Source organism: Tachyglossus aculeatus, chromosome 5, assembly GCF_015852505.1.
Source record: "Tachyglossus aculeatus isolate mTacAcu1 chromosome 5, mTacAcu1.pri, whole genome shotgun sequence".
Taxonomy (NCBI): Eukaryota; Metazoa; Chordata; class Mammalia; order Monotremata; family Tachyglossidae; genus Tachyglossus; species Tachyglossus aculeatus.
Genome location: NC_052070.1, coordinates 56,783,094 through 56,808,239, shown reverse-complemented (window position 1 = coordinate 56,808,239; position 25,146 = coordinate 56,783,094). Strand labels below are relative to the sequence as shown.

General features: G+C 46.1%; 1 protein-coding gene across 1 annotated transcript in view; it reads right to left on the bottom strand.

Annotated features, from left to right (window-relative positions):
• Positions 1-25,146, bottom strand: part of IGSF21 (immunoglobin superfamily member 21) — a 386,505-nt gene that overhangs the window by 104,526 nt on the left and 256,833 nt on the right. Inside the window, exon 3 of the mRNA XM_038747515.1 lies at positions 20,917-21,038. Coding sequence (XP_038603443.1) covers positions 20,917-21,038 — 122 coding nt within the window. The remainder of the gene's footprint in view (positions 1-20,916; positions 21,039-25,146) is intronic.

Below are 25,146 nucleotides of genomic sequence, written 5' to 3'. Positions count from 1 at the left end.
AGAAGCAAAGAGGATTGGAAGGAAGAATGTGGGGCTGGACGGTCACATTTTCCCCTTGAATGATCCACATGCAAATTTTATGCAAATCAACGAGTATATTAAATTAACATCTGCTATTCTGAAGCCAGGGCTCTAACACTTTTTGCAATAGGGCTGTTGGGGCAGAAGCTTTGGGAAATGACCTCCTTTGCCTCCTTCTCTTTCTTCTCTACATCTTCCTCCTCCTCCTTTCTCCTCTGGTTTCCTCCTTCTCCCTTTCCTCCTCCTCATTATCCTTTATTTTCTCCCCCTCCTCCTCTGCCTCTTCATCCTTTTCCTTTTCCCCTCCTCCCTTTCCTCCTCCTCATCCTCTTCCTTTTCCTTTCTGTCTCCCTCTCCTCCTCCCTTTGTGTCCCTCTCCTCCTCCTCTTTGTCCTCCTCCCTTTCCTTCTCCCCTTCTGCTCCTCCTCTCTTTTCCTCCTTTTCCATTTTTTCCTCCTTCTCCCCATCCCCTTTTGTTCCCTTCCCCCCTTCTACCAACTCCTTTTCCCTTTCCTCCTCCTTCTCTTCTTCTGCCTCTTCTATCTTTTCCCTTCCTCCCCTTTCCTCCCCCTCCTCCTTCTCTCCCTCCTCCTCCCTTTTCTCCTCCCCCTCCTTCTCTTCCTCCTCCTTCCTTTTCTCCTCCCCCTCATCCTCTTCTTCCTCCCCCTTCTCCCCTTCCTCCTCCTCTTCTTCCTCCTCCTCTTTCTCCTGAATTGTCCTCCAGGAGAAGGCTATGAGGAGTGCCTAGAGCTTCCTGGAGGACCCTAGATAAACTGAAGCTGCCATAATTGCCCGACATCCTGAAAGAACTCAACGTGAGATTGCCATGCGGCAATCCCCTTAACATCATATCACAGAGAGGTCTACAGAAATATTAATATGGAAAATAAGCAGTATGATGCACCAGAGTGCAATCCAGCAAAGATGCATCCCTGTTTCCAGACATTCATTTAAGTATTAGCAATCTGCTCAGTCCAGGCTCATCCTATTCCAGATTGTCTAAACACTGGATAAAATATATTGAAAATGACCTCGGTTGTGGCACTTATGATGGACAGTATCTTTCAAAATGCCCTAAGCCCTGCCTGATGAGATGGAACTTGGAAAGGTCATCCAATCCACTTCCCCAGTACACAGGTCTCACTCTAGAGAGATACCTGGAAAACTAATCAATCAGTTGTATTTACTGAACACTTAGTGTGCACAGAGCATGGTACTAAGCACTTGGGAGAATACAATATGAAAGAGTTGGTAGATACATTCCCTGCCCACATTGAGCTTACAATCTCTCCAGGGAAGACAGTTCCTTACCACTGTCGCCATCTTCAAAGGCCTCTTAAAATCCCATCTCCTCCAGGAGGCCTTCCCTGACTAACCACTCATCTGCCCACCCTATTTTTCCTCCCTCCTACATTACCTATTACCTGAATCCATATCCACTAAACATTTAGGTACTTGACTAAATAATATAAACTTGGCTAAATCATCATCATCATAATAATGATGGTATTTGTTAAATGCTTACTATGTGTGAAGCACTGTTCTAACTGCCAGGGCGGGGTGGTGGTGGGGGAATACAAGGTGATTAGGTTGTCCCACGCGGGGCTCACCATCTCAATCCCCATTTTACAGATGAGATAACTGAGGTACAGAGAAATTAAGTGACTTGCCCAAAGTCACACAGCAGACAAGTGCTCGAAGTGGGATTAGAACCCATGACCTCAGACTCCCAATGCCGGGCTCTTTCTACTGAGCCATGCTGCTTTTCTAATAATAATAATGGTATTTGCTAAGTGCTTACTATATACCAAGCACTGTTTCAAGCTCTGGTTCGGGGGGATGCAAGGTAATCAGGTTGTCCCACATGGGGCTCACAGTCTTAATCCTCATTTTACAGATGAGGTAACTGAGGCACAGAGAAGTTACCTTGCCAAAAGTCACACAGCTGGCAACTGGCAGAGCTGGGATTAGAACCCATGATCTTTGACTCCCAAGCCCGCGCTCTTTCCACTGAGCCAAAACACCTCAAACGTAACATGTCCAAAACAGAAGTCCTTATTTCCCATGTCCTCCCCCGACTTTCCCATCACTGTAGACAATACCACCACCCTCCCCATCTCACGAGTCTGTAACCTTGGCATTAACCTCGATTTCTCTCTCTCACTCAACCTATATATTTGATCTGTCACCAAATCCTGTTCAACATTCATGACATCACTAAAATCTGCCCTTTCCTCTCCATCCAAACTGCTACCACACTAATCCCTTACATACTCTATTATTCAAGTTCCAACTTATTTGCATATTCCTTTTCCAGTTGTATCCATAATTTATTATATCTAAAATTTATTTATTTATAACCATAATTTATTTATATGAATGTCTGTCTCCCCCTCTAGACTGTGAGCTCATTGTGGGCAAGAGACATGTCTCTATTGTACTCTGCCAAGTGCTTAGTACAGTGCTCTGCACACATTAAATGCTCAACAGATATGATTAATGAGAGACTGATTGGTTTTCCTCCTACATGTATTTTGTTTACTGTCTATCTCCCCCACTAGATTGGAAACTCCTTTAGGACAGGATCATGTCTAGTAATTCTATTGCATGCTCTGAAGTGTTAAGTTCACTGCACATGATTGACATCATATGTGCTACATCGGCATGCAATGATAATCTCCACACTATATTGTAAAAATCTGTCTACATTCGCCTGAACCTCTTTAGGGATCCCCTAATCTCCAACCACCTGTACCAGAGCCATCATAATGCACTCCCAAATTGCTGAGGACATGCACTATTTCTGGGTCATAATAACTGTGGTATATGTTAAGAGCTTGCTAGGTGCTGAGCACTGTGCTAAGTGCTGGGATAGATACAGAATAATCAGGTCAGACACAGTCCCTGTTCCACACGGGGCTCACAGTCTAAAGGAGAGGAAGAACGGATAGTGAACTCCATTTTAAAGAGGAGGAAATTGAAGCACAGAAAGGTTAAGTGACTTGTCTAAGGTCAGACAGCAGGCTGGGACAGAGCTGGCATTAGAAACCATGTCCTCTGACTTCCAGCCCTGTACTCTGTTCAGTAGGCCATGCTTCTTCCCTTGAAGTTCATTCATTCATTCATTCATTCATTCATTCATATTTATTGAGCGCTTACTGTGTGCAGGGCACTGTACTAAGCCCTTGGAGAGTACAATTCGGCAACATATAGAGACAGTTCCTACCCAACAGCAGGCTCACAGTCTAGAAGGGGGAAACGGACAGAAAAACAAGACAAGTAGACAGGTGTAAATACCATCAAAAGAAATAGAATTAGAGATATATACACATTATTAATAAAATAGAGTAATGAATATGTACAAATATACACAAGTGCTGTGGGGAGGAGAAGGGGGTAAGGAGAGGGAGGGAGTGGGAGTGATGGGGAGGGCAGGAGGAGCAAAGGATAAGGGGGGCTCAGTCTGGGAAGGCCTCCTGGCGGAGGTGAGCTCTCAGTAGAGATTTAAACAGAGGAAGAGAGCTAATTTGGCAGATGTGTGGAGGGAGGGAATTCCAGGCCAGGGGTCGACGGTGGGACAGGCAAGAACGAGGCCCAGTGAGGAGGTTAGTGGCAGAGGAGCGGAGTGTGTGGGCTGGGCTGTAGAAGGAGAGAAAGGAGGTGAGGTAGGATGGGGCAAGGTGATGGAGAGTTTTGAAGCCAACAGTGAGGAGTTTTTGCTTCATGCAAAGGTTTATAGGCAACCACTGGAGATTTTTGAAGAGGGGAGTGACATGCCCAGAACGTTTCTGCACAAAGATAATCCAGGCAGCAGAGTGAGGAAAAACTTAAGTGGGGAGAGCCAGGAGGATGGGAGATCAGAAGGGAGGCTGATGCAGTAATCCAGTTGGGTTAGGATAAGAGACTGAACCAGCAAGGTAGAGGTTTGGATGGAGAGGAAAGGGCGGATCTTGGTGATGTTATGGAGGTGAGACTGGCAGGGTGTGGTGACAGATCGGATGTGTGGGGTGAAGGAGACACCGGAGTCAAGGATGACACCAAGGTTGTGGGCTTGTGAGACGGAAAGGATGGCAGTGCCATCCACAGTGCAGGGAAGTCAGGGAGAGGACAGGGTTTGGGAGGGAAGATATGGAGCTCAGTCTTGGACATGCTGAGCTTTAGGTGGTGGGCAGACATCCAGGTGGAGATGTTCTGAAGGCAGAAGGAGATACGAGCCTGGAGGGAGGGAGAGAGAACAGGGGAGGAGATGTAGATTTGGGTGTCATCAGTATAGAGATGATAGTTGAAGCCGTGGGAGTGAATGAGTTCACCAAGGGAGTGAGTATAGATGGAGAACAGAAGAGGACCAAGAACTGACCCTTGAGGAATCCCTACAGTAAAGGGATGGGAGGGGGGAGGAGGAGCCCGTGAAGGAGACTGAGAATGAATGCCCGGAGAGATAAGAGGAAAACCAGGAGAGGACAGAGCCCATGAAGCCAAGGGTGGATGACGTGTTGAGATGGGGATGTTCCACAGTGTCAAAGGCAGTTGAGAGGTTGAGGAGGATTAGGATAGAGTAGGAGCTATTGGATTTGGCAAGAAGGAGGTCATTGGTGACCTTTGAGAGGGTAGTTTCGGTGGAGTGTAGGGGATGGAAGCCAGATTGAAGGAGTCTAGGAGAGAGTTGGAGTTGAGGAATTCGAGGCAGCTAGTGTTGACAACTTGTTCTAGGAGTTTGGAAAGGAAAGGTCGGAGGGAGATAGGGCGATAACTGGAAGGGGCAGTGGGGTCAAGAGAGGGTTTTTTTTAGAATGGGGGAGACGTGGGCATGTTTGAAGGCAGAGGGGAAGGAACCAGTGGAGAGTGGAGAGTGAGAGAGTGGAGAGTGAGAGAGTGGAGAGTGAGCGGATGAAGATGGAAGTTAAGGAGGGGAGGAGGAAAGGGGTTAGAGTTTTTATAAGATGAGAGGGAATGGGGTCCGAAGCACAGGTGGATGGGGTGGCACTTGAGCAGAGGTGGAGAAAGGCTTGAAGCTTAATAAAAAAAAAATGCCGGCCATAAAGACATAGGCTAGACCAGACATAGGCTAGACCAAACAATTGATAATCCTGGCTCACTGGAAATGCATTCAAAGCACCCTCTATCACCAAAGACCCTGTGAGGAAGGTAAGGGGCAGGAGAATCAGCAGTTACAGAATTGAGGAACATAGGGCTGAAAAGACTTGTTCAAGGTCACACAGAATTATCAGTAGAGCAAACATCACTCAAACTCCCCTTTTGATTGTTTGATGTTCCTAGAGAATCAACAAGAGAATTTTTTAAAAGGCACCACCAGGAGAATGATGTGTCAAGTAAGAAAATATGTAATCAATTAGTGAAGCCTCCCCAAACCTTTCAAAATAATAATTAAGAATGTCAGCAGATCTCACAACAACGAAATTGCCGCATCAAAGCAATAGCAGCTCCTCAGAGAATCAAAATGTGAAAACATAAAGCAAATCTGTTTTGGAAACCATTTCTCTTCATGTCGCTGAAGTTCTTTTGTCAGAGCGATGTTCGATGCCTTCTCCTCAGTCCCTTCTCTGGCTCTTGTAAAAAGAGGGTCTGTGGCTTGGCAGAAGCAATTGTGGGTGGAGAACTGGTGTCTTTGCTCTGCCTTGGGTTCAGCTGCCTGGGAGCTGGGAATGACCAACCCATTTTCTTTATAAAGTCCACTTTTTGTGTAAAGGTTATTTCCTACATCTAGTGTAAGGGCCACTTTCTGTATACAGCCCACATCCCATGTAAGGCCACATCCTGTGAAAGGGCCTACTTTCTGTGTAAGAACCACTACCTGTGTAAAGGCCATGTCCTGTGTGAGGGCCCATTTCTGGTATAAGGGTCACTTTCTGGGTAAGAACCACTGCCTGTGTAAGGGCTTCTTCCTAACAGCCCAATAGGGCTTTCTTGGGGGGTGATGCTTTCTGACTGCTGTCTCAGCCCATACCTGCCATGGGAGCCACATCATTAGGAGTGATGACCTCGTTATCCAACCAGCTACAGGGGTGACCCTATTATATTCACCTTCTAAAGTCAGTCCTGGGCCACACAAAGCAGCATGGTTAGCCTCATTCTTGGCTGCTGCTGCAACTACCCTGGGCTGTGTCCCCACTCGAATAATAATAATAATAATTCTGGTATCAAGTGCTTACTATGTGCCAGTCCCTGTACTAAGTGATGAGGTGGATACACACAAATGAAATTGGACACAGTCCCTGTCCCATGTGGGACTTTAGGTGAGGCCAGGTTACAGATGGGGTAACTGAGGCACAGAGAAGTTAAGTGGCATGCCCACGGTCACACAGAAGACAAGTGGAGGAGCCGGGATATGACCCCAAGCCCATGATCTATCCACTATACCATGCTGTTTACCAAATATGAGTAATGCAAGGCAGTCACAACAGGTGCAAATGGTGGCTCGTGTTTTTCTTTTTTAATGGTGTTTGTTAAGTGCTTCCTAAGTGCTAGGAACTGTACTAAGCACTGGAATAGCTACAGGCTAATCAGGTTGGATACAGTCTATGTCCCCCATGGGGCTCACAGTCTTAATCCCTATTTCACAGATGAGGTAACTGAGGCCCAGAGAAGTGAAGTGACATGCCCAAGGTCACCCAGCAGATGAGTGACAGAGCTGGGATTAGAACCCAGGTCCTTCCAACTTCCAGGCCCATGCTTTATCCACTAAGCCATGCTGCTTCTCTGTTGAAGTTTCAGACACCTGCAGCACAACCTGGGGATCGCCAGGGCTCCGCTGTGCGACCTTGGGCAAGTCACTTAACTTCTCTGAACCTCAGTTTCCTCCTCTGTAAAATGGGGATTTAGACTGTGAGCCCCACGTGGGACAACCTGATTACCTTGTATCTACCCCAGTGCTTAGAACAGTGCTTGGCACATAGTAAGCACTTAACAAAAACCACCATTATTAATGGACCTGCCCAGAGGGAGAGAGACAAAGACCTCTGGGTGAGGCCAGGACTGTAGCTTCTCCCAGACCCAGAAAGTTTCAGAAGCAGCTCGGACGGGAAGCCTTATACCACATCTTCCTTCTCAGTCAACCAATCAATGGTATTTCAATCAATCAATCAGTGGTATGAATTGAGCACTTACTCTAGACTGAGCAATGTACTAAACACTTGGAAGAGTACAATAGAGTAAGAAGAAACAATCCCTGCCCTAGAGTAGCTGACAGGTCCACTCTCTTCTGCCACTGACCCCAGCTCTCTCTCTTAGTCTTTCTCAATATAGCCTACTCACTGTACCTCGTTCTTGGCTTACTCCAGTCCCTTACTCATAGCATTCCTCTTTCCTGGCATTTCCTCCCCTTCAAATCCACCAGGCCACGGTTCTCACCATCTCCAAAGCCTTCTTGAAATTCCACCTTCTCCAGGAAGACTTCCCTGATTAATTTTTCTTCACCCCTGTTCTTTCTCTCAATTGTCAGTTCATCACCTTTGTGCAACATCTGAAATTATGAGCTCACAACCACCTGCAGCACTTGTGGCCATATTGGCTTGAATCCTCTACTGTTTAAATACTTACTCATCCACATAGCCATCTATTCATTGCCTTCTTCCTCTAGCTTTATTTTAGTATCTGGCACCCCCGTTTGATTAAAAGCACCTCAGGGGCAGGACTCATCCCTTCTAGCTCTACTATACTTTTCCAGGGGCTTAGTAGCAGAATAGAAGCAGCATAGCCTAGTGGAAAGAGCACAGGCCTGCGAATCGGAGGACCTGGGTTCTAATCCCGGCTCCATCACTTGCCTGCTGTGTGACCTTGGGCAAGTCGCTTTTCTGTGCCTCGGTTTCCTCATCTGTAAAATGGGAATTAAATCCCTCTCTCACCTACCTGAACTGTGAGTCTCATGCAAACAGGGATTGTATTCAACCTGATAACCTCACATCTACCCCAGCACTTAGAGCAGCTCTTGTCACAGAGTAAGTGCTTAACAAATACCATAATAACAAGTACTATAACAAAGTGCTCCGCCCCTTGCAGGTGCTCAACAAATCCTACTGATGACTGGAGACAGCTTGGAAATCTGTTTTCCTTTTGATGGTATGGAAAGCAAAGTGTCAAGTTATTCCTCCACCTCCGTCTCAGAAAGGATGCAGAGCAACATAGGTACAAGCCTGCTGGGAGATCTTGGGCAAGTCATTTAACTTCTCTGTGTTCCATTCCCTCACCTGAAAATGGAGATAAAATACCGGTCCTCCATCCCCCTTAGGCTGTGCAGCCCTTGTGGGACAGGGACCGTGTCCGATCTGGTTGTCTTGTATCTACTCCAGTGCTCAGCATAGTGTTCCACACCGAGTGAGCACTTAAAAAATACCACAGTTACAATGATTATAAACCAGGCCAGGGAAACTCCAGTTTGATTTTCCACCTTTGGCCGACTCCTACTTCCTCTGTACTTCTCTCAAATTTGGCCACCCCTTTCTCTCCTCTCATCCCAGCCTAAGCAGCTGCTAAACCCCCACCCCTCCATAGCAATAACTGGACCTCGACATTCAACGCAAGTCCTAGCTAATCCGCACACGCTGCTACACAATTACTTTCTGAAGTGAACATATTCCCACGGTAACAGGGGTCTTTATTATCCAGCGATAATATATTAAAAAGGAGAGTTGAATCACCCTGAGCAAATTCTAATTTGAAGAAATATCACCGAGACAAATGCTTTATTCCAAACTGTTTACTAAATTAAGTCTTTCCCAGACATTTTTAGCCTTCAGTTTTTTTAATACCGGCAATAAAGTAGCTGCATAATTAGTAATAAAACTGACAGCCTTGTTACTGATTTTTTACTTAGAAATAAAAGGGGAATATATATATTTTTTCAAATTGCTGTGTTTTTCTGACTGCGGATATATAAATTATTTGCCTCCTCAGCCCTGCACAATGTTGGACAGGGTCCCAGGTTAAACCTGCTTGCTTTCTGGAAGGAATCAGGGCCAGGGGGCCAGAATTTTCTGCAGCTACCACTGCTCCCCTACTTTCTTCTCCCTTCTGCCAGTGAGTGGACCACAAGCTTGGAAAATCGCTGCTTCTCACCCTCCAAATGTTTCTTATCTCTCCGTCCCGTTCTGCTCACTGCCACTCGGGAATTACCATCTTAAGTATGGCATGGGAGAGAAGGGAAGGGAACCTGCCAACTCTGTTGTATTGTACTTTCCCAAGCGCTTAGTACAGTGTTCTGCACAGCCTTTAAGCGCTCAGTAAAATACCATTGTTTGATTGTCAAAAAATCTCCATCTGTAATATTCCACAGTTCCACTAGAGGTCAATAAAACTGTTCCCTTGTGATTCTTTTCTTACGGAATATGTTAAACTCTTAATATGTGCCAGACACTGTAATAAGCGCTGGGGTAGATGCAAGATTATCAGGTTGGATACAGTCCCCGTCCCACATGGGGCTCAAAGTCTTAATCCCCATTCTACATATGAGGACGCTGAGGCCCAAAGAAGTGAAGTGACTTGCCCAAGATCACACAGCAGACCAATGGTGAAGCTGGGATTAGAACCCTGGTCCTTCTGACTCCAAGGCGCGTGTTCTATCCATCACGCCGTGCTGCTTCTTGAGATCAAGATGCCCAGGAATAATGAGCTTGCGGGGCAGGGCCATTGACTGGACTCCAAGGGCCTGGAGATTGTGTTCCAAACTGAGATGGATGACCAGAGCAAGAAACTTGGCCCACTGAAAAGATGTAGTGGAGTCACTCGGAAGCCTCTGTAGGAGAATGCACTTGAGACCAAATAAAGATGAGCTGGGAGGGACAATAGATACTGATTAGGAGCCTGAAGCTGCTGCTTAAAATAGGGTAATAGTGAGATGTTATTAGATATTATTAGTTATTAGATCCTCTGTTCTGCTCTGTTTCTATGGCTCTTTTTCTCAGAGCGTCTTTGGGGACTGAAAAGAGCCGATGAGGAGAGAGACTAAAAGAGAATGGGGTGCGGGTGTGTGGTGTTTCTGAGTAAATAAAATGGGGGGAGACACAGGAGGAGGAGGAAAGATGGCAATCAATGGTATTTCATTCATTCATTCATTCAATCGTATTTACTGAGCGCTTACTGTGTGCCGAGCACTGTACTAAGTGCTTGGGAAGTACAATTTATTGAGCACTTACTGTGTACTAAGCACTTGGGAGAGTTCAGTATTGCAAGATAACATAGTTGGTAAACACATTTCCTACCCATAAGGAGCTTATAGTTTTGGGAGCCAGGGGATGGAAAGAAAATTGGGGACAAGGAGCTTGGAAGAAAGGAAAAAAAGGCAGAAAGACAAAGAGAGAAAAGAATGATGATAAGGAACCCAAAGGAAGATAGAATGAAGGAAGAATGAAAATGAGAGCAAAACAGGAGGAGGGAGAAAAGGAATGAAGAATGGGAAAATAACAATGATAATAGTAACTGTGGTATTTGTTAAGCACTAACCATGTGCCGAGCATTGCATTCAGCAGTGGGGTCAATAAAGACAATCAATTAGGTCCTAAATAAGACTCACTAAGTAGGAGGGAGAACAGGTAATGAATCCCATTTTGCTGATGGGGGAACTGAGGCACAGAGAAGTGACTTGTCTAAGGTCACATAGCAGACAAGTGGCAGTACTGGGATTAGAATCCAGGTCCTCTGATTCCCAGGACCATGGTCTATCCACTAAGCCTCACTGCTTCTCTGTGGGTGAAGATGTGAAGGAGTCAAAAGAAAGAAAGGAAGGGATGAGGGGAATCAGTGCAAAGCAGTGAGGAGCACTGTGACAATGGAATGAGCATTAATTCCATTGCGGGGGGGCACAGACGATTAGATGACTCACAAAGCTTGGGCAAGTCACTTCACATCTCTGTGCCTCAGTTCCCTCATCTGCAAAATAGGGATTCAAAACCTGTTCTCCCACCTGGTTAGACTGTGAATCTCAGAGGGACCTGACTGAGCTTAGTACAGTACTTGGCACATAGTAAGCACTTACCAAATACCATCATCATTATTATCTAATTAGCCTGTATCTATTACAATGCTTAGCACAGTTCTTGGCACTTAATAAGTGCCTAACAAAAGTGCAATTCTAATTATCATTATCACTGAGCAGGATGGAAGAGTGAGAGAAGGAGGGGGGTGGAGGTAAGCAAAGATGAAAAGGGAGAGAGGGGAAAAAAGAAAAAGACAAAAGGGAGGAGGTACAAGTAGCGGAAAAAGAGAAAATAAAGAAAGAGGAAAAACGAGACAAGGTGAGAACGAGGGTGAATCAGAGGGAGGGAGAAAGACATCTATGGGGACAGAGGGGAAAGAGACGGAGAAGTGTGTTGGGCTAAAAGAAGTTCTTTCCCGCGCTTGGCAGGCAAAATAAAATTGATGCCATCAGATGAGAGAGTGAATGATTCTGTTTCCATTCAACAGCTCACAGGCAATTAGGTGACTCATGGAGCCCTGTCTCCTGGAGACAGCACACTGGGAAAAACCACTTCCACTTCTTGCCAAGGCCCAGTTAAGAAATCAAAAAGAAAGCTCCTCTTTTTAAATGCCAGGGGCCTGCACCTAGGCAGCTTCAAGTGTCCTGGGGGACCACCAAGGAGATTTTAATTACCAGGACTTATGTCTCTGTGGGCCTGGGCCTCCTGCTATGGAGAGGTCTGCCACAGCAAGTGGTCTCACTTGCTCAAACCAGCAGCTTGGGGTCTTGAGGCAAGGGGAAAAGATGAGGATCTACGATGGTTGGATGTGTTATTCCCTCCTTAGTGGAAACTCTGATTCGATCCTTTGTGAAGCCCAGGGAGACAGCCTGTGAAAGAAAGCTTGGCTCTGAAGAAATGAGGCTGAGAATGGGCAGACACAGGCGTTGATGAGAGAAATGATGGGAGGACGAAGGGAAGGCATGAAATAGAACTCTTCTTCTTGCCGGCCTTTTGATTCCCCTGAGGTGGTCCGTTCGTTTGAAGTTCAATCCATCAAATATTTTTTGAGCCAGATTTTCCCCATAGAAAAGCTATTTGCAGTGGCTCTTTTGCACCAACGGAGGGCAATGCTTTGCAAAGACATGTGCAAATGTGATAATCCACTCAATGCATTCAATATCCCTCTAGACTGTAAGTTCATTGTGGGCAGGACACGTTTCTATCAATTTTGCTATATTATTATATTGTATTCTCCCAAGTGCACAGTACATTACAGCTCAAGCAGTGTGGCTTGGAGAAGCAGCGTGGCTAAGGGTCTGGGACTCAGAAGGACCTGGGTTCTAATCCCAGCTCCGCCAAATGTCTGCTGTGTGACCCTAGGCAAGTCACTTCACTTCTCTGTGCTGCAGTTCTCTCAGCTGTAAAGCAGGATTAAGACTGTGAGCCCAATGTGGGACAGGAACTGTGTCCATCCTGATGGACTTCTATGTACCCCAGCACTTAGAATAGTGCTTGACACATAGTAAGCACTTAACAAGTACCATTATTATTATTACAGTGCTCTGCACAGGGTAAATGCTCGTTAATTAGACTGATTGACAGTAGACAAGCCCCACCTGCCCCCCGCAGTGGCTTAGGAGAAGCAGCGTGGCTCAATGGAAAGAGCAGGGGCTTTGGAGTCGGAGATCATGGGTTTCAATCCCGCCTCTGCCTCTTGTCAGCTGTGTGACTTGGGGCAAGTCACTTCACTTCTCTGTGCCTCTGTTATCTCATCTGTAAACTGGGGATTAAGACTGTGAGCTCCCCGTGGGGCAACCTTATCACCTTGTAACCTCCCCAGCGCTTAGAACAGTGCTTTGCACATAGTAAGCACTTAATAAATGCCATCATTATTATTATTGAGAGGACAAGTATGGATGTTTCACTTAGAACCAGGGAGTCCCTTGGTTGGAGGGGTATCCTAAGGGGTTAGGATTAAGATTAGAGAATCAGAGTGGCTTAGTGGAAATAATGCAGCACTGTAAATCAGGAGGCCTGCGTTCTAATTCCAGCACTGCCACCTGCCTGCTTGTGTGACCCTGTGCAAGTCGCAACTTCTCCGTGCCTCAGTTCCCTCATCTGTTGAATGGGGATTAAATACCTATTCTTCCCTCTTAGACTGTGAGCCCCATATGGGGCAGAGTCTATGTCCAAACTGTTTATGGCATACCTACCTCTGTGCTCTGCACAGTGCTTGACCCACAGTTCATTCAATTGTATTTATTGAGCGCTTACTGTGCGCAGAGCACTGTACCAGGCACTTAGCTTAGCACAGTTAGCACTCAGAAGACAGTCAATCATATTTATCAAGCACTTACTGTATGAAGAGCACTGGACTAAGTGCTTGGGAGAGTCAATATAACAGCAAACAGACATATTCCCTGCCCAGAGTGAGCTTACAGTCTATCACTCTTCACTCCCCTCCCTTCCTGCTCATTCTCCAATTCACCAGCAGAACACAGGGACCACTCCACCTCCTCAATTCATTTTGGCAATTGCTGAATGCACATAAGTACAGAGGATCTAATTTAAAACCGTCTGTCTTTTCTCTTCTAAAGGAGACTAAAGCAAGGTCCGTTGTGTGACCATGGGCAATTCACTTCACTTCTCTGGGCTGCAGTTACCTCACCTGTAAAATGGGGATTAAGATGGTGAGCCCTTGTGGGACAGGGGACAGGGACTGTGTCCAACCTGATTTGCTTGTACCTACCCCAGTGCTTAGTACAGAGCCTGGCACATAGTAAGCACTTTGTTTTTAATGACATTTATTAAGCACTTACTATGAGCAAAACACTGTTCTAAGCACTGGGGAGGCTACAAGGTGATCAAGTTGTCCCACATGGGGCTCATAGTCTTCATCCCCATTTTACAGATGGGATAAATGAGGCACAGAGAAGTTAAGTGACTTGCCCAAAGTCACACAGTTGGCAAGTGGCAGAGCCGGGATTTGAATCCATGATTTCTGACTCCAAAACCCATGCTCTTTCCACTGAGCCACGCTGCTTCTCTAACAAACGCTTAACAAACACCACAGTTATTATTACTGTGACCCCCATTTGGGACATGGACTGCGTCCAACCTGATTAATTTGTAGTTACCCCAGAGGTTAGTACAGTGCCTGGCACATAGTAAGTACTTAACAAATACCATAAAAAAAGTTGCGCTCAGTTCCCCAGAGGGAATATTCTTGGTAGAGTCGGGAAAGTAGGAATAGCATCATGTACACCACCATCCTGTCATCAATTTCTCTGAGAATTTCCTGGTCCCAAAGCTTCAGTGATTAAACAGAGGCTTGCCTGAAGTTTTACCAAGGGAAATTAAATTACACTATATCTTCTAGACTACAAACTCATTCTGGGCAGGGAACATGTCTATAAACTCTGTTATATTGTACTCTCCCAAGTGCTTATTATAGTGGTCTGTAATCATAATAATAATGGCATTTATTAAGCACTTACTATGTGCAAAGCACTGTTCTAAGCGCTGGGGAGGATACAAGGTGATCAGATTGTCCCACGTGGGGCTCACAGTCTTAATCCCCATTTTACAGATGAGGGAACTGCAGCACAGAGAAGTGAAGTGACTTGCCCAAAGTCACACAGCTGACAATTGGTGGAGCTGGGATTTGAACCCATGACCTCTGACTCCAAAGCCCGGGCTTGTTCCATTGAGCCACACTGCTTCTCTATAAATGCATTTGAGTGACTGATTGATTGTTTGGTTCATGGGGGCTCTAAACCTGCTTGGGAAAGTGAAAAGGTTAAGTAGATGAAATTAATCAGAAAGTGAGTTCCTGGTCACCGTCAGCTCCACGATGGTTGGAAGTTCATCTTCTGGTTCTTCCTTTTGTCCCCCAAGTCCCTAGCAGATGAGAATAACCATTCCGAGTCGAGTATCCCTGGACCTCTAATTCCAAAACGTTGGTGTGAGGGATTGAGACTCACCCCAGCTCCACAACACTTATGTCATATCCTTATACGCTATTTCCCCTGCGTGTAATTTATTTTTATGTCTGTCTACCCCTGTAAATGGTAAGCTCCTTGTGGGCATCTACCAATTTGACTGTGTTGTTCATTCCAAAGTGCTCACGATGGTGCTCTGCACACTACTGTAAGTGCTCAATAAATCTGATTGATTGATTAGGATGCAGCCGGGAAAGATCTGTCATAAAAGAAGGTGAACAATAGCTGTCTCTTCCCTTCCTAGCCACTCCTTTGACACTTCCTTAATTTTCCATCCTCCAGATCCAGTCAACTGAATGAAGTGAGACAGTGAGGTCCAATGGAAAGAGCACAGAATTGGGAGTCAAGAGACACAGGTTCTAATCCTATCTGTGCCACTTGCCAGCTTTGAGATCTTGGATGAGTCACCTAATCTCTCTGTATCTCAGGTTCCTCTTCTGTGAAATGAGAATAAAAATATCTGATTGCTCTCCCTTTCAGACTATGAATCTCATGTGGGACAGAGACTGTTTTGTCTGATCAATTTACATTCAACCCAGCACTTAGCACAGTAAGTGTTTAATAAGCATTATCATTAATCAATCAATAATATTTATTGAGTGCTTACTGTGTGCAGAGCACTATACTTAACACTCAGGAAAATACAATACAAAAAAGTTGTAGATGTAGACATGTTCCTTGCCCCCAGTGAGTTTACAAGCCAGAGGGAATTATTATTATTGTTATCATAATTATTTCATTGCAGAATGGTTGATTTTTCCCCTACCCTCAGTCTCTTACTTTGCTTTCCTCCTCCCACCGTCTTCTCTCCACCCCCCACCCAATGCGAGAGCTAAGTTCAAAGAAGCGATCAAGGGACACTTCAGCTCTTCCGGTCAGTCGTGACTTGACGTTCTCCCGCTGCCAAGCATTTGGCAATCATCTCCGCTTCATTCTCTTCCAACTCTCCCTCAGCGAGAGAGGAAGAAGCCTTGACAGCTGCGAAGTCGGGACTTTCTCTCGTTGAAATGCATTAATTTGTAAATATCTTCATTTATATGCAAATGTGGAATTCTTTGCCTCCTGTCCTCCCAAACCGTCCTGGTAATAAGATGTTCAGCCTGGCTTTCAACCTGTCTTCCTTTCATGTAACGTTTAGGTAGTTGGGTGTCTTTGTATTATTATTTGATTTGATTTTAACAGCCTTCTCTCTCCACGCAGCAGCCTTCGCATCCTCCCCCCACTCCCTCCTCTGATGAGACCAGGTAAGAGACCCCATTGTGTTCATAAAGCTGACTGGAAGTATCCATCAAGGAGCTCTCGGAGAGCAGAGAGAGCGTGGCCCCAGATATCCAACTGTCTTGTGGCCCAGAGGGGCAAGAAATTACAGCAGATACAGAAGCTGACAATCGGCCCTGGCAGAGAACTCCAGTGGAGTGGAGATGAAGGAGAGGGGAGACGGCACAGTGAGGGGAGAGTGGGGACAGGTGAGAGGCCTGAGCTCCCCTAAGGACAGCCTCAGAAAACTCTCATTCTCATCCCACCAGCCCAAATTAAAAAAGCACTGTGGGTTTTCTGTCATGGAGGGCTTGGTCCAGAGGCCTGACCTGCCTCTCCTTACAGACCACCGAGGTCGTGAAGGAGGCCGTGGTGTGCGAAGAGGAGTTACTGGAGCAGAGCCTGTCCTGGGAGAGTGTAAGTTCATCTCTCCCTGTGGCATTACGAGGTGCTCACGTCAACTCTTATGGTTGTCATGGTACTTCTTCAGTGTTTATTATGTGCCAATCACTGTTCTTAGTGCTGCAGTAGATTAGTTAATAAGGTCAGACTCAGTAGCTATACCACATGGGGCTCACAGTCGTTGTGGGGATGACAGGTATTAAATCACCGTTTTCCAGATAAGGCACAGAGAAGTGAAGTGACTTGCCCCAGGTGACACAGCAATCGAAGTGGCAGAATTGGAATTAGAAGCCAGGAACTCTGACTCTCAGGCTCACAGTCTTTCCACAGGGCAAAGCACCTTCCCCTGGAATGGATCCCTGGCCTTCTCTCAAAATCCACCTTCTCCACCTGAGCATCCTACCTCATCCCTTTGCATCTTATCAAACCACGTGCCCCTCCCTTTTTCCCTTCCTAACCACCATCTTTAACTGTTCACTCTCCAGTGGCTTCTTCCCCAGTGCTTTCTTCCTCACTGCTTTCAAACATGTTCATGGCATCCCTATTCGAAAAAAAGCCTCCCTTGGCCTCAGGGCTCCCTCCAGTTATCACCCCAACTCCTGGAACAAGTTTGTCTACAACTCTGTCTCCACTTCTTCTCCTCTAATTCTCTCCTTGACCCCTTCCAATTTGGTTTCAGCCCCCTTCACTCCACAGATACTGCTCTCTCAAAGGTTATTCATTCATTCAGTTGTATTTATTGAGAGCTTACTGTGTGCAAAGCACTGCACTAAGTGCTTGGGAGAGTACAATACAACAATAAATTGACATATTCCAGGCCCACAATGAGCGCACATCTCCTTCTTGCCAAATCCAGCAGCCTCTACTCCAACCTAATCCTCCTCTACTTCTCAGCTGTCTTCGACAGCTGCCTTGTCCTGGAAACATTTTCCAACCTCGGCTTCACTGACACTGTCCTCTCCTGGTTCTCCTCTTATCTCTCTGGCAGCTCATTCTCAGTCTGTTTCATGGACTCCTCCTCTGCCTCCCTCCCTCAAAATACGGGAGTCCCTCAAAGCTCAATTTTGGGTTCCCTTCTATTCTCCATCTACATCCACTCTCTTGGAAAACTCTTTCACTCCCATGAGCTCAACTACCAAGTCTAGTCTATCAGTTGTATTTAATGCCCATTTACTGTGCGCAGAGCACTGTACTAAACACTTGGGAGAGTACACTATAACAGACACCTTACCTGCCCACAATAAACTTTCAGTACAGAGGGGGAGTCAGATATTTATATAAATAAATATAATCACAGATAGATACTTAAGTGCTGTGGGGCTGGGCAGGGGGAATAATAATGATAATAATAATATTTGCTAAGCACTTACTATGTGTTGATCACTGTTCTGTGTGCTGGGGTAGATACAAGCTAATCAGGTTGGATAGTCTCTGTCCCACATGAGACTCGCAGTCTCAATCCCCCTTTCACAGATGAGGTAACTGAGGCACAGAGAAGTAAAGTGATTTACCCAGGGTCACACAGCAGACAAGTGAGGGAGTTGGGATTAGAACCCAGGTCATCGGACTCCCATGCCTTGCTCGATCCAGTAGGCCAGGGAAAGAATAAAGGAAGCAAGTCAAGTTGACGCAGAAGGGAAGGGAGTGGGAGAAGAGGAAAGGAGGGCTTCGGCAGGGACGGCCTCTTGGTGAAGGTGTACCTTCAATAAGTCTTTGAAGATGGAGGGAGTAATGAGGATGATTCCTAAATATACTTCTCCAGCCCTGGGGATCACTGACTACCTGCCAATTCTATGGTAGCATGGAGATATTCTAGGGCAGCCCTGGGCACAGGTGTTCAGGGGTCCCAGGAGATCCAATCTGGGAGGGCATGGTACACTGCTCTGCACATAGTAAGCACTCAATAAATACGACTGACGACTGATTAACTCCGGGTTCTGGGACTCCCTTCTGGATCTGGGGGGGTTCTGGGGCTTTCCATGTTCTGAGGGGCTTAGGGGAGTGGTCCAGGATGAGCCAACTCCCCCCAGCCCCTCCTCCCTCTCCAGAGCCCTTTAGAAGGCCAAGCTCACCCAGCCCTGTGGGGATGTGTGGGGGCAAGAGCTGAGCTAACCTTGGACCCCCGGTTCCTGAATTACAGAGCAGATGTCCCTAGTGTGAGGACTCCTTATTGTGGTGGTATTTGTTAAGTGCTACTATGTGCCATGCACTGTACTAAATGCTGGGGTGGACACAGGCAAATTGGGTTGGACACAGTCCCTGTCCCACATGGGATTAAAAGGCTTAATAATAACAATTATTATTATTATTATCATTATTATTATCATGGTATTTGTTAAGCACTTACTATGTGTGAGCGCACTGTTGGGTAGGGACTATCTCTATATGTTGCCAACTTGTACTTCCCAAGCGCTTAGTACAGTGCTCTACACACAGTAAGCGCTCAATAAATACAATTGATTGATTGCCAGGCACTGTACTAAGCGCTGGGGCAGGTACAAGCAAATTGGGTTGGACACAGTCCTTATCCGAAATGGGGCTCCCAGTCTCAATCCCCATTTTACAGATGTGGGAACTGAGGCACAGAGAAGTGAAGTGACTTGCCCAAGGTCATACGGCAGACAAGTGGGGGAGGCAGGATTAGAACCTAGCTCCTCATGGCTGACCAACTCACTTAGCTTGTTGTTGCTGGATGCCAGGGACTCGGGCAAGGGCCCGGCCCCTATCACAGCCATTCACAGTGGCCCTTCCACTACCAGGAGCTGTCTGGACCTAGATAAGAGAAGCAGCGTGGTTCAGCGGAAAAGAACACGGGCTTTGGAGTCAGAGGTCATGGGTTCAAATCCCGCCTCTGCCAATTGCCAGCTGTGTGACTTTGGGCAAGTCGCTTAACTTCTCTGGGCCTCAGTTACCTCATCTATAAAATGGGGATTAAGACTGTGAGCCCCCCGTGGGACAACCTGATCACCTTGTAGCTTTCCCAGTGCTTAGAACAGTGCTTTGCACATAGTAAGTGCTTAATAAATGCCATTATTATTATTTTTATTATTATATCACCCCTCCTCAATCATTCAGTGGTGTGGGCAGGGAACGTATCTACCAAGTCTGCTATATCCTACTCTCCCAAACACTTAGTGCAGTGCTGTGCACACAGTAAGCACAATACCACTGACTGACTGATGGATACTTATTGAGCTCTTTCTGTGTGCAGAGCACTATACTCAATGCTTGGGAGAGTGCACTGTAGGTGGCAGACATGCTGTCTGCCTTCAAGGATTTTACAATCTAGTGGGGTGACAGACATTAAAATGAATCACAGGTGACAGAGGCAACTGAGTAGGAGGCTAGGCTTAAGTCCTGTGGGATGGGAACGTTGGGAAATACCTAAGTGCTTAGGGGTCAGTCGGTCAGTCAATCGTATTGACCGCTTACTTTGTGCAGAGCATTTACTAATCACTTGGGAGAGTACAATATTAAAAATAAACAGACACATTCCCTGCCCACAATTAGTTTACAGTTTACAGTCTAGAATGGTGGGAGTATGTTCATGGGAGAGTCATTAGGGAGGGAAAATAGGGTGCGGAGGTGGTGAAACCTTAGTCCAGGAAGGCTTCCTGGAGGAGATATGATTTCAGTAGGGCTTTGAAAAGGGGGAAAGTGTTGGGAGTTCCAGGCAGGAGGGCAGATGGGTGAGGTGAGAGCGAGGGGTGGTGAGTAGGTTTGTGTTAGGGGAATGAAGTATGCAGACAGGGAGTGGAATGAGGAGAAGTAATGGGGGAGAGTTGGTTGAGAGCCTTGAATCTGATGGGGAGGAGTTTCTGCTTGATGCAGAGATGGATGAGCAACCACCGGTGGCAATCTAGCTCGGTTCCTTGAAACCCTAGCTTCTGGGACGCCCGGTACTTGTGGTCTACCAGCAATGAATGGCTCCCAGCTCGGAGTCTCCAAGCTCTAGAAACTGGGGGCAAGAGAGAGAAGGCTGCTGGCAATCTAAAGGCCAGATTTTTGGGTAGCACCTGAAGCTACTGGGGATCTAGATGTTTGAGAGCACTTGGGTTTGACACAAAATTTAGCACAAACACATGTGACTCATCATGATTATTTAGTGTAGATATAATTCAGCACGTGTGGAGGTCTCTTCCCTCATGGGTGTTGGGGATTAGAAAAAAACAAAGTCTTCTACCTCCCTACTTCCATTCTCCTCCCATCACCCCTTGTGCGTCTTGACCAAACTCTACCCAGACCACACAAATCCTTCCAGATTTGGGGTTGTTGCTGCTGCTTTCCACCACCGCTAAAACCCAGGAGAAGAGAGGGACCCTCACCTCACGGTGGACTGGTACACCAGGTCTTCTCTCTTCCGGTAGTTCTCCATGTGAGAGTAGTTGGTGGAGAACATGGCATCAAACGTGAAGATCTTCTGTTTGATGGTTCCTCCGTCAGTCACCTGCCATTGAAATACAAAAACCCCAGAAGTGAACAGCAGTCCAGGACCAACCAGACTCCTTCCTCATGCCTCCCATTACCAAATTTCCGGTCGTGTGAACTTTGGTATTTACTTCATTCATTCATTCATTCATTCAATCGTATTTATTGAGCACTTACTGTGTGCAGAGCACTGTACTAAGTGCTTGGGAAGTACAAGTTGGCAACCAAACCCCATGTTCGGCCCTCAACCAATCAAGAATATGTACTGAGTGACTACTAAAGGGGGTGTAGGGAGGCAGCACGGCTTAGTGAATAGAACACGGGCTCGGGAGTCAGAAGGTCAAGGGTTCAAATCCCGGATCTGCCTCTTGTCAGCTGTGTGGCCTTGGGTAGGTCACTTCACTCCTCTGGACCTCAGTTCCCTCATCGGTAAAATGGGGTTTAAGACGGTGAGCCCCATGCGGGACGGGGACTGTGTCCAACCTGATTTGCTTTTATCTACCCCAGTGCTTAGTACAGTGCTTGGCACATAGTAAGAGATTAACAAATACTACAATTATTATTATTATTATGTCTCATAGTAAGTGCTTGGGAGAGCCAGCAGAAGCCAGATGCAGATTCCCTGCCCCCAAAGAGCTCACAGTCTTATGGGAGAGACCAAAAAAATGTATTTTTCAAATAGTAGGGCCAGGAAAGAGCTCAACTCTATCCAGTGCAATAGCAGAATGGATGATTGAATGAACCAAGAAAATCCAAACAAAAATATAATGATTTATATTTAAGTGATGACTGAATGCAGTCTACAGTCTCTGGGTTTGGGTGGGGTAGTAATTGTTGGCTATAGGCTTTGGGGACCTTGGGGTGGACATTTTTTTGAAGAAGAGCTTGCTCTGGAATGATTCACCATCTCTTTTGGTTCAAGAGGGGCTATATGACTTGGGGCAAGCTTAAATTCTCTCATCAGTTTCCTCATCTGTAAAAGTGGAGATTAAATGAATGCCCCCTTAAAATGTGAAACTCAAGAGAGACAGACACTATATCTGATCTGCTAGCATTTTATCTACCCCAGTGCCTAATTCAGTGATTGACACGTAGTAAGTGCTTACTGATTATAATAATAACAACTGTCGTTTTTGCTAAGCACTTACTATGTGCCAGGCACTGATCTGAGTGCTGGGATAAATACAAGTAAATCGAGTTGGACTCAGTCCCTGTCCCACATGCGGCTCAGAGTCTTACCCCCCACTTTACAAATGAGGTCACTGAGGCACAGAAAAGTGAAGTGACTAGCCCAACTTCACACAGCAGACAAGTGGAGGGGCTGGGATTAGAACTCAGGTCCTTCAGACTCCTAAGCCTGTGCTCTATCCATTACACAATGCTACTTCTCAGTAAATAATTAATATTACTACATAATAGGATTGGGCCAGACTGGGTTGTTAGAGAGGAAAGTTAATGATGCTAGGTGAAGAAGGATGCATGTCAAGGAGAGAAGCCACTGTTCCAGAGAAAGCATTGACCTGGAGAGATCACTAGCTTTTCCCACTGCAGCCTTTCTTACTTTCCCATTTTCTTACATTCAATGTAGCACCAGCCTTGAAACCTTTAATTAATCAATGTCATTCCATTAATCATATTTATTGAGAACCTACTGTATGCAGAGCACAGTACTAAGCATTTGGGAGAATACAATGTAGCTGAGTTGGTAGACAAGTTCCCTGCCCACAATAAGCTTACAGTCTAGGGGCCATAGTACACTACTGAGATCTCCTGAACCAATGCCTTCCATTTCAGTACCCATCCGATGGACCCTTCTCTCTCCTCCCCTCCTCTTGCCTCAATGTTTTCTTTTTTCAATGTTTCTTACCTGCCTATCTCATACTAGTATTTGAGAAGACAGAAAAGAGAGTGTAAGAGCTTACACTTAGAGGAAAACTTCTCTGTAAGTGGAAAATATTATCGTTAAAATGATTAGCATTATTCAGACTATTTTCTCCTCCCATCGTAAGCAAAGCCATTCACTGCAGAGAGCAGAGACTCCCTGGAGCCATGTGAAAGACAATGTGGTTTGATGGCACTGAGAATGAATGGGGATTAAATTATTATTATTATTTTTATGGTAGCTCTTACTATGTGTCAGAGCACTGTTCTAAGTGGGTGGGGTAGATACAAGTTACTCAGGTTGGACACAGTCCCTGTCCTTCATGGGGCTCATAATGTAAGTAGAAGAGAGAACAGGTTTTGAATCCCCATTTTACAGTTGAGGAAAGTGAGGCACAAAAAAGTTAAGTGACCTGCCCAAGGTCATTCAGCAGACTTAGAATTAGAATGCCCAAGGTCATTTAGCAGTGCTTAGAACAGTGCTTGGCACATAGTAAGTGCTTAACAAATACCATCATTATTATTAAGTGGCAGAGTTAGGATTAGAACCCAGGTCTTCTAACACCCAGACCTGTGCTTTATCCACTAAGTCATTCTGCTTCTCGTAGTGCTTTTCATAGCTGCTTCTTGGGACAAAAGCAGTGTGAGAAGTAGCATGGACTAGTGGAAAGAGCACAGCCCTGAGGGGCAGAGGACCTGGGTTCTTATCCCAGCTCTGCCACTCCATTGCGTTGTGATCTTGGTCAAGGTACTTCACTTCTATGTGCCTCAGTTCACTCATCTGTAAAATGAGGATCAAGGTTGTGAGCCCCATGTGGGGCATGGAATGAGTCCAACCTGATTATCTTGTACCTACCCCATGCTTAGTACAGTGCCCAGCACACTGTAAATGCTTAATAAATACTATTAAAACAAAAAATAGTGGTTAGGATTTCTCAGGAAAAGAAAGGTTCTTTGGGCTGTAAGAAAGCAAACCCACAGGCTGTGGTGTGGGAAATGTGATTTCTGCCTAGTGTCTTCTCTGCAGAGAAGTAACGTGGCCAAGTGGATAGAGTGTGGTCCTGGGAGTTGGAAGGATCTGGGTTCTAATCCCGGCTCCGCCGCATGTGGCTGTGTGACCTTAAGCAAATCACTTAACTTCTCTGTGAATCAGTTCCCTCACCTGTAATAATAATCATAATAATAGCATTTGTTAAGCACTTACTATGTGCAAAGCACTGTTGTAAGCTCCGGGGAGGTTACAAAGTGATCAAGTTGTCCCACGGGGGGCTCGCAGTCTTCATCCCCATTTTACAGGTGAGGGAAATGAGGCACAGAGAAGTTGACTCACCCGAAGTCACACAGTTGACAATTGGCAGAGCCAGGATTCAAACTCATGACCTCTGACTCCAAAGCCCGTGCTCTTTCCACTGAGCCACGCTGCTTCCCTGCCCTCACTTGTGCCTCATTGTAAAATGGGGACTAAGATTTTGAGCCCCATATGAGACAGGGACTGTGTCCAACCCAATTTGCTTGTATCCACCCCAGCACTTAAAACAATGCCAGGAACATAGTAAGTGCTTAACAAATATGACAATTAATATTATTATTATTATTATTATTATTACAGGGCCATAGTGGGGGTAGGATTTGCATAAGAAGCGTTTGGTTGGATTACGCATACGCCTGGGCATCCTAACAAATCTACCAATCTGAGTAGAAGGGGTTGAACTATGACCCACCATGGCATCACCTCTCCCTGCCAGTCAGATGACACGATCTGTTGTCAGCCTGGAGCTCACTCGCCCAACAAATATTCTGGCAGTTGCAGTGAAGGCACAGTCTTGGGCCCAGTGTGGATATTGGGGGGTGTGAAGAGCTACCAACACCTGAGGTGTTAGCCGACCCTCAACAGGGTCAGCTCTAGCTGGACACAGCAGGCAGCCCAGGCCAGCCAGGATGCCTCTCCCTCTGGGCCAGATAATGACCTCAACGCTCCCCAGCCTTTTGTCACCACTGCTCCAGACCACTCCTGGCCCCCAGGGTCCACCTGACTGGAGAGGGGAGGAACTTTTCTGTGGCTGGAGCGGCTTCTGTGGGCCCATTCAGGAAAGCCATGGTTGGAGTTATACTTTTTGTCCTTTTCTACATAAAAAGAAAACAAATATGAGGTTTCTCATTTCATCCGTGCCTCAGCCCGCAGCAAGGGGGCAGGTGAATCCACTGCCAGGGTCTCCTCCACCCATCCTGGGGCTGGTTAAGAGCTG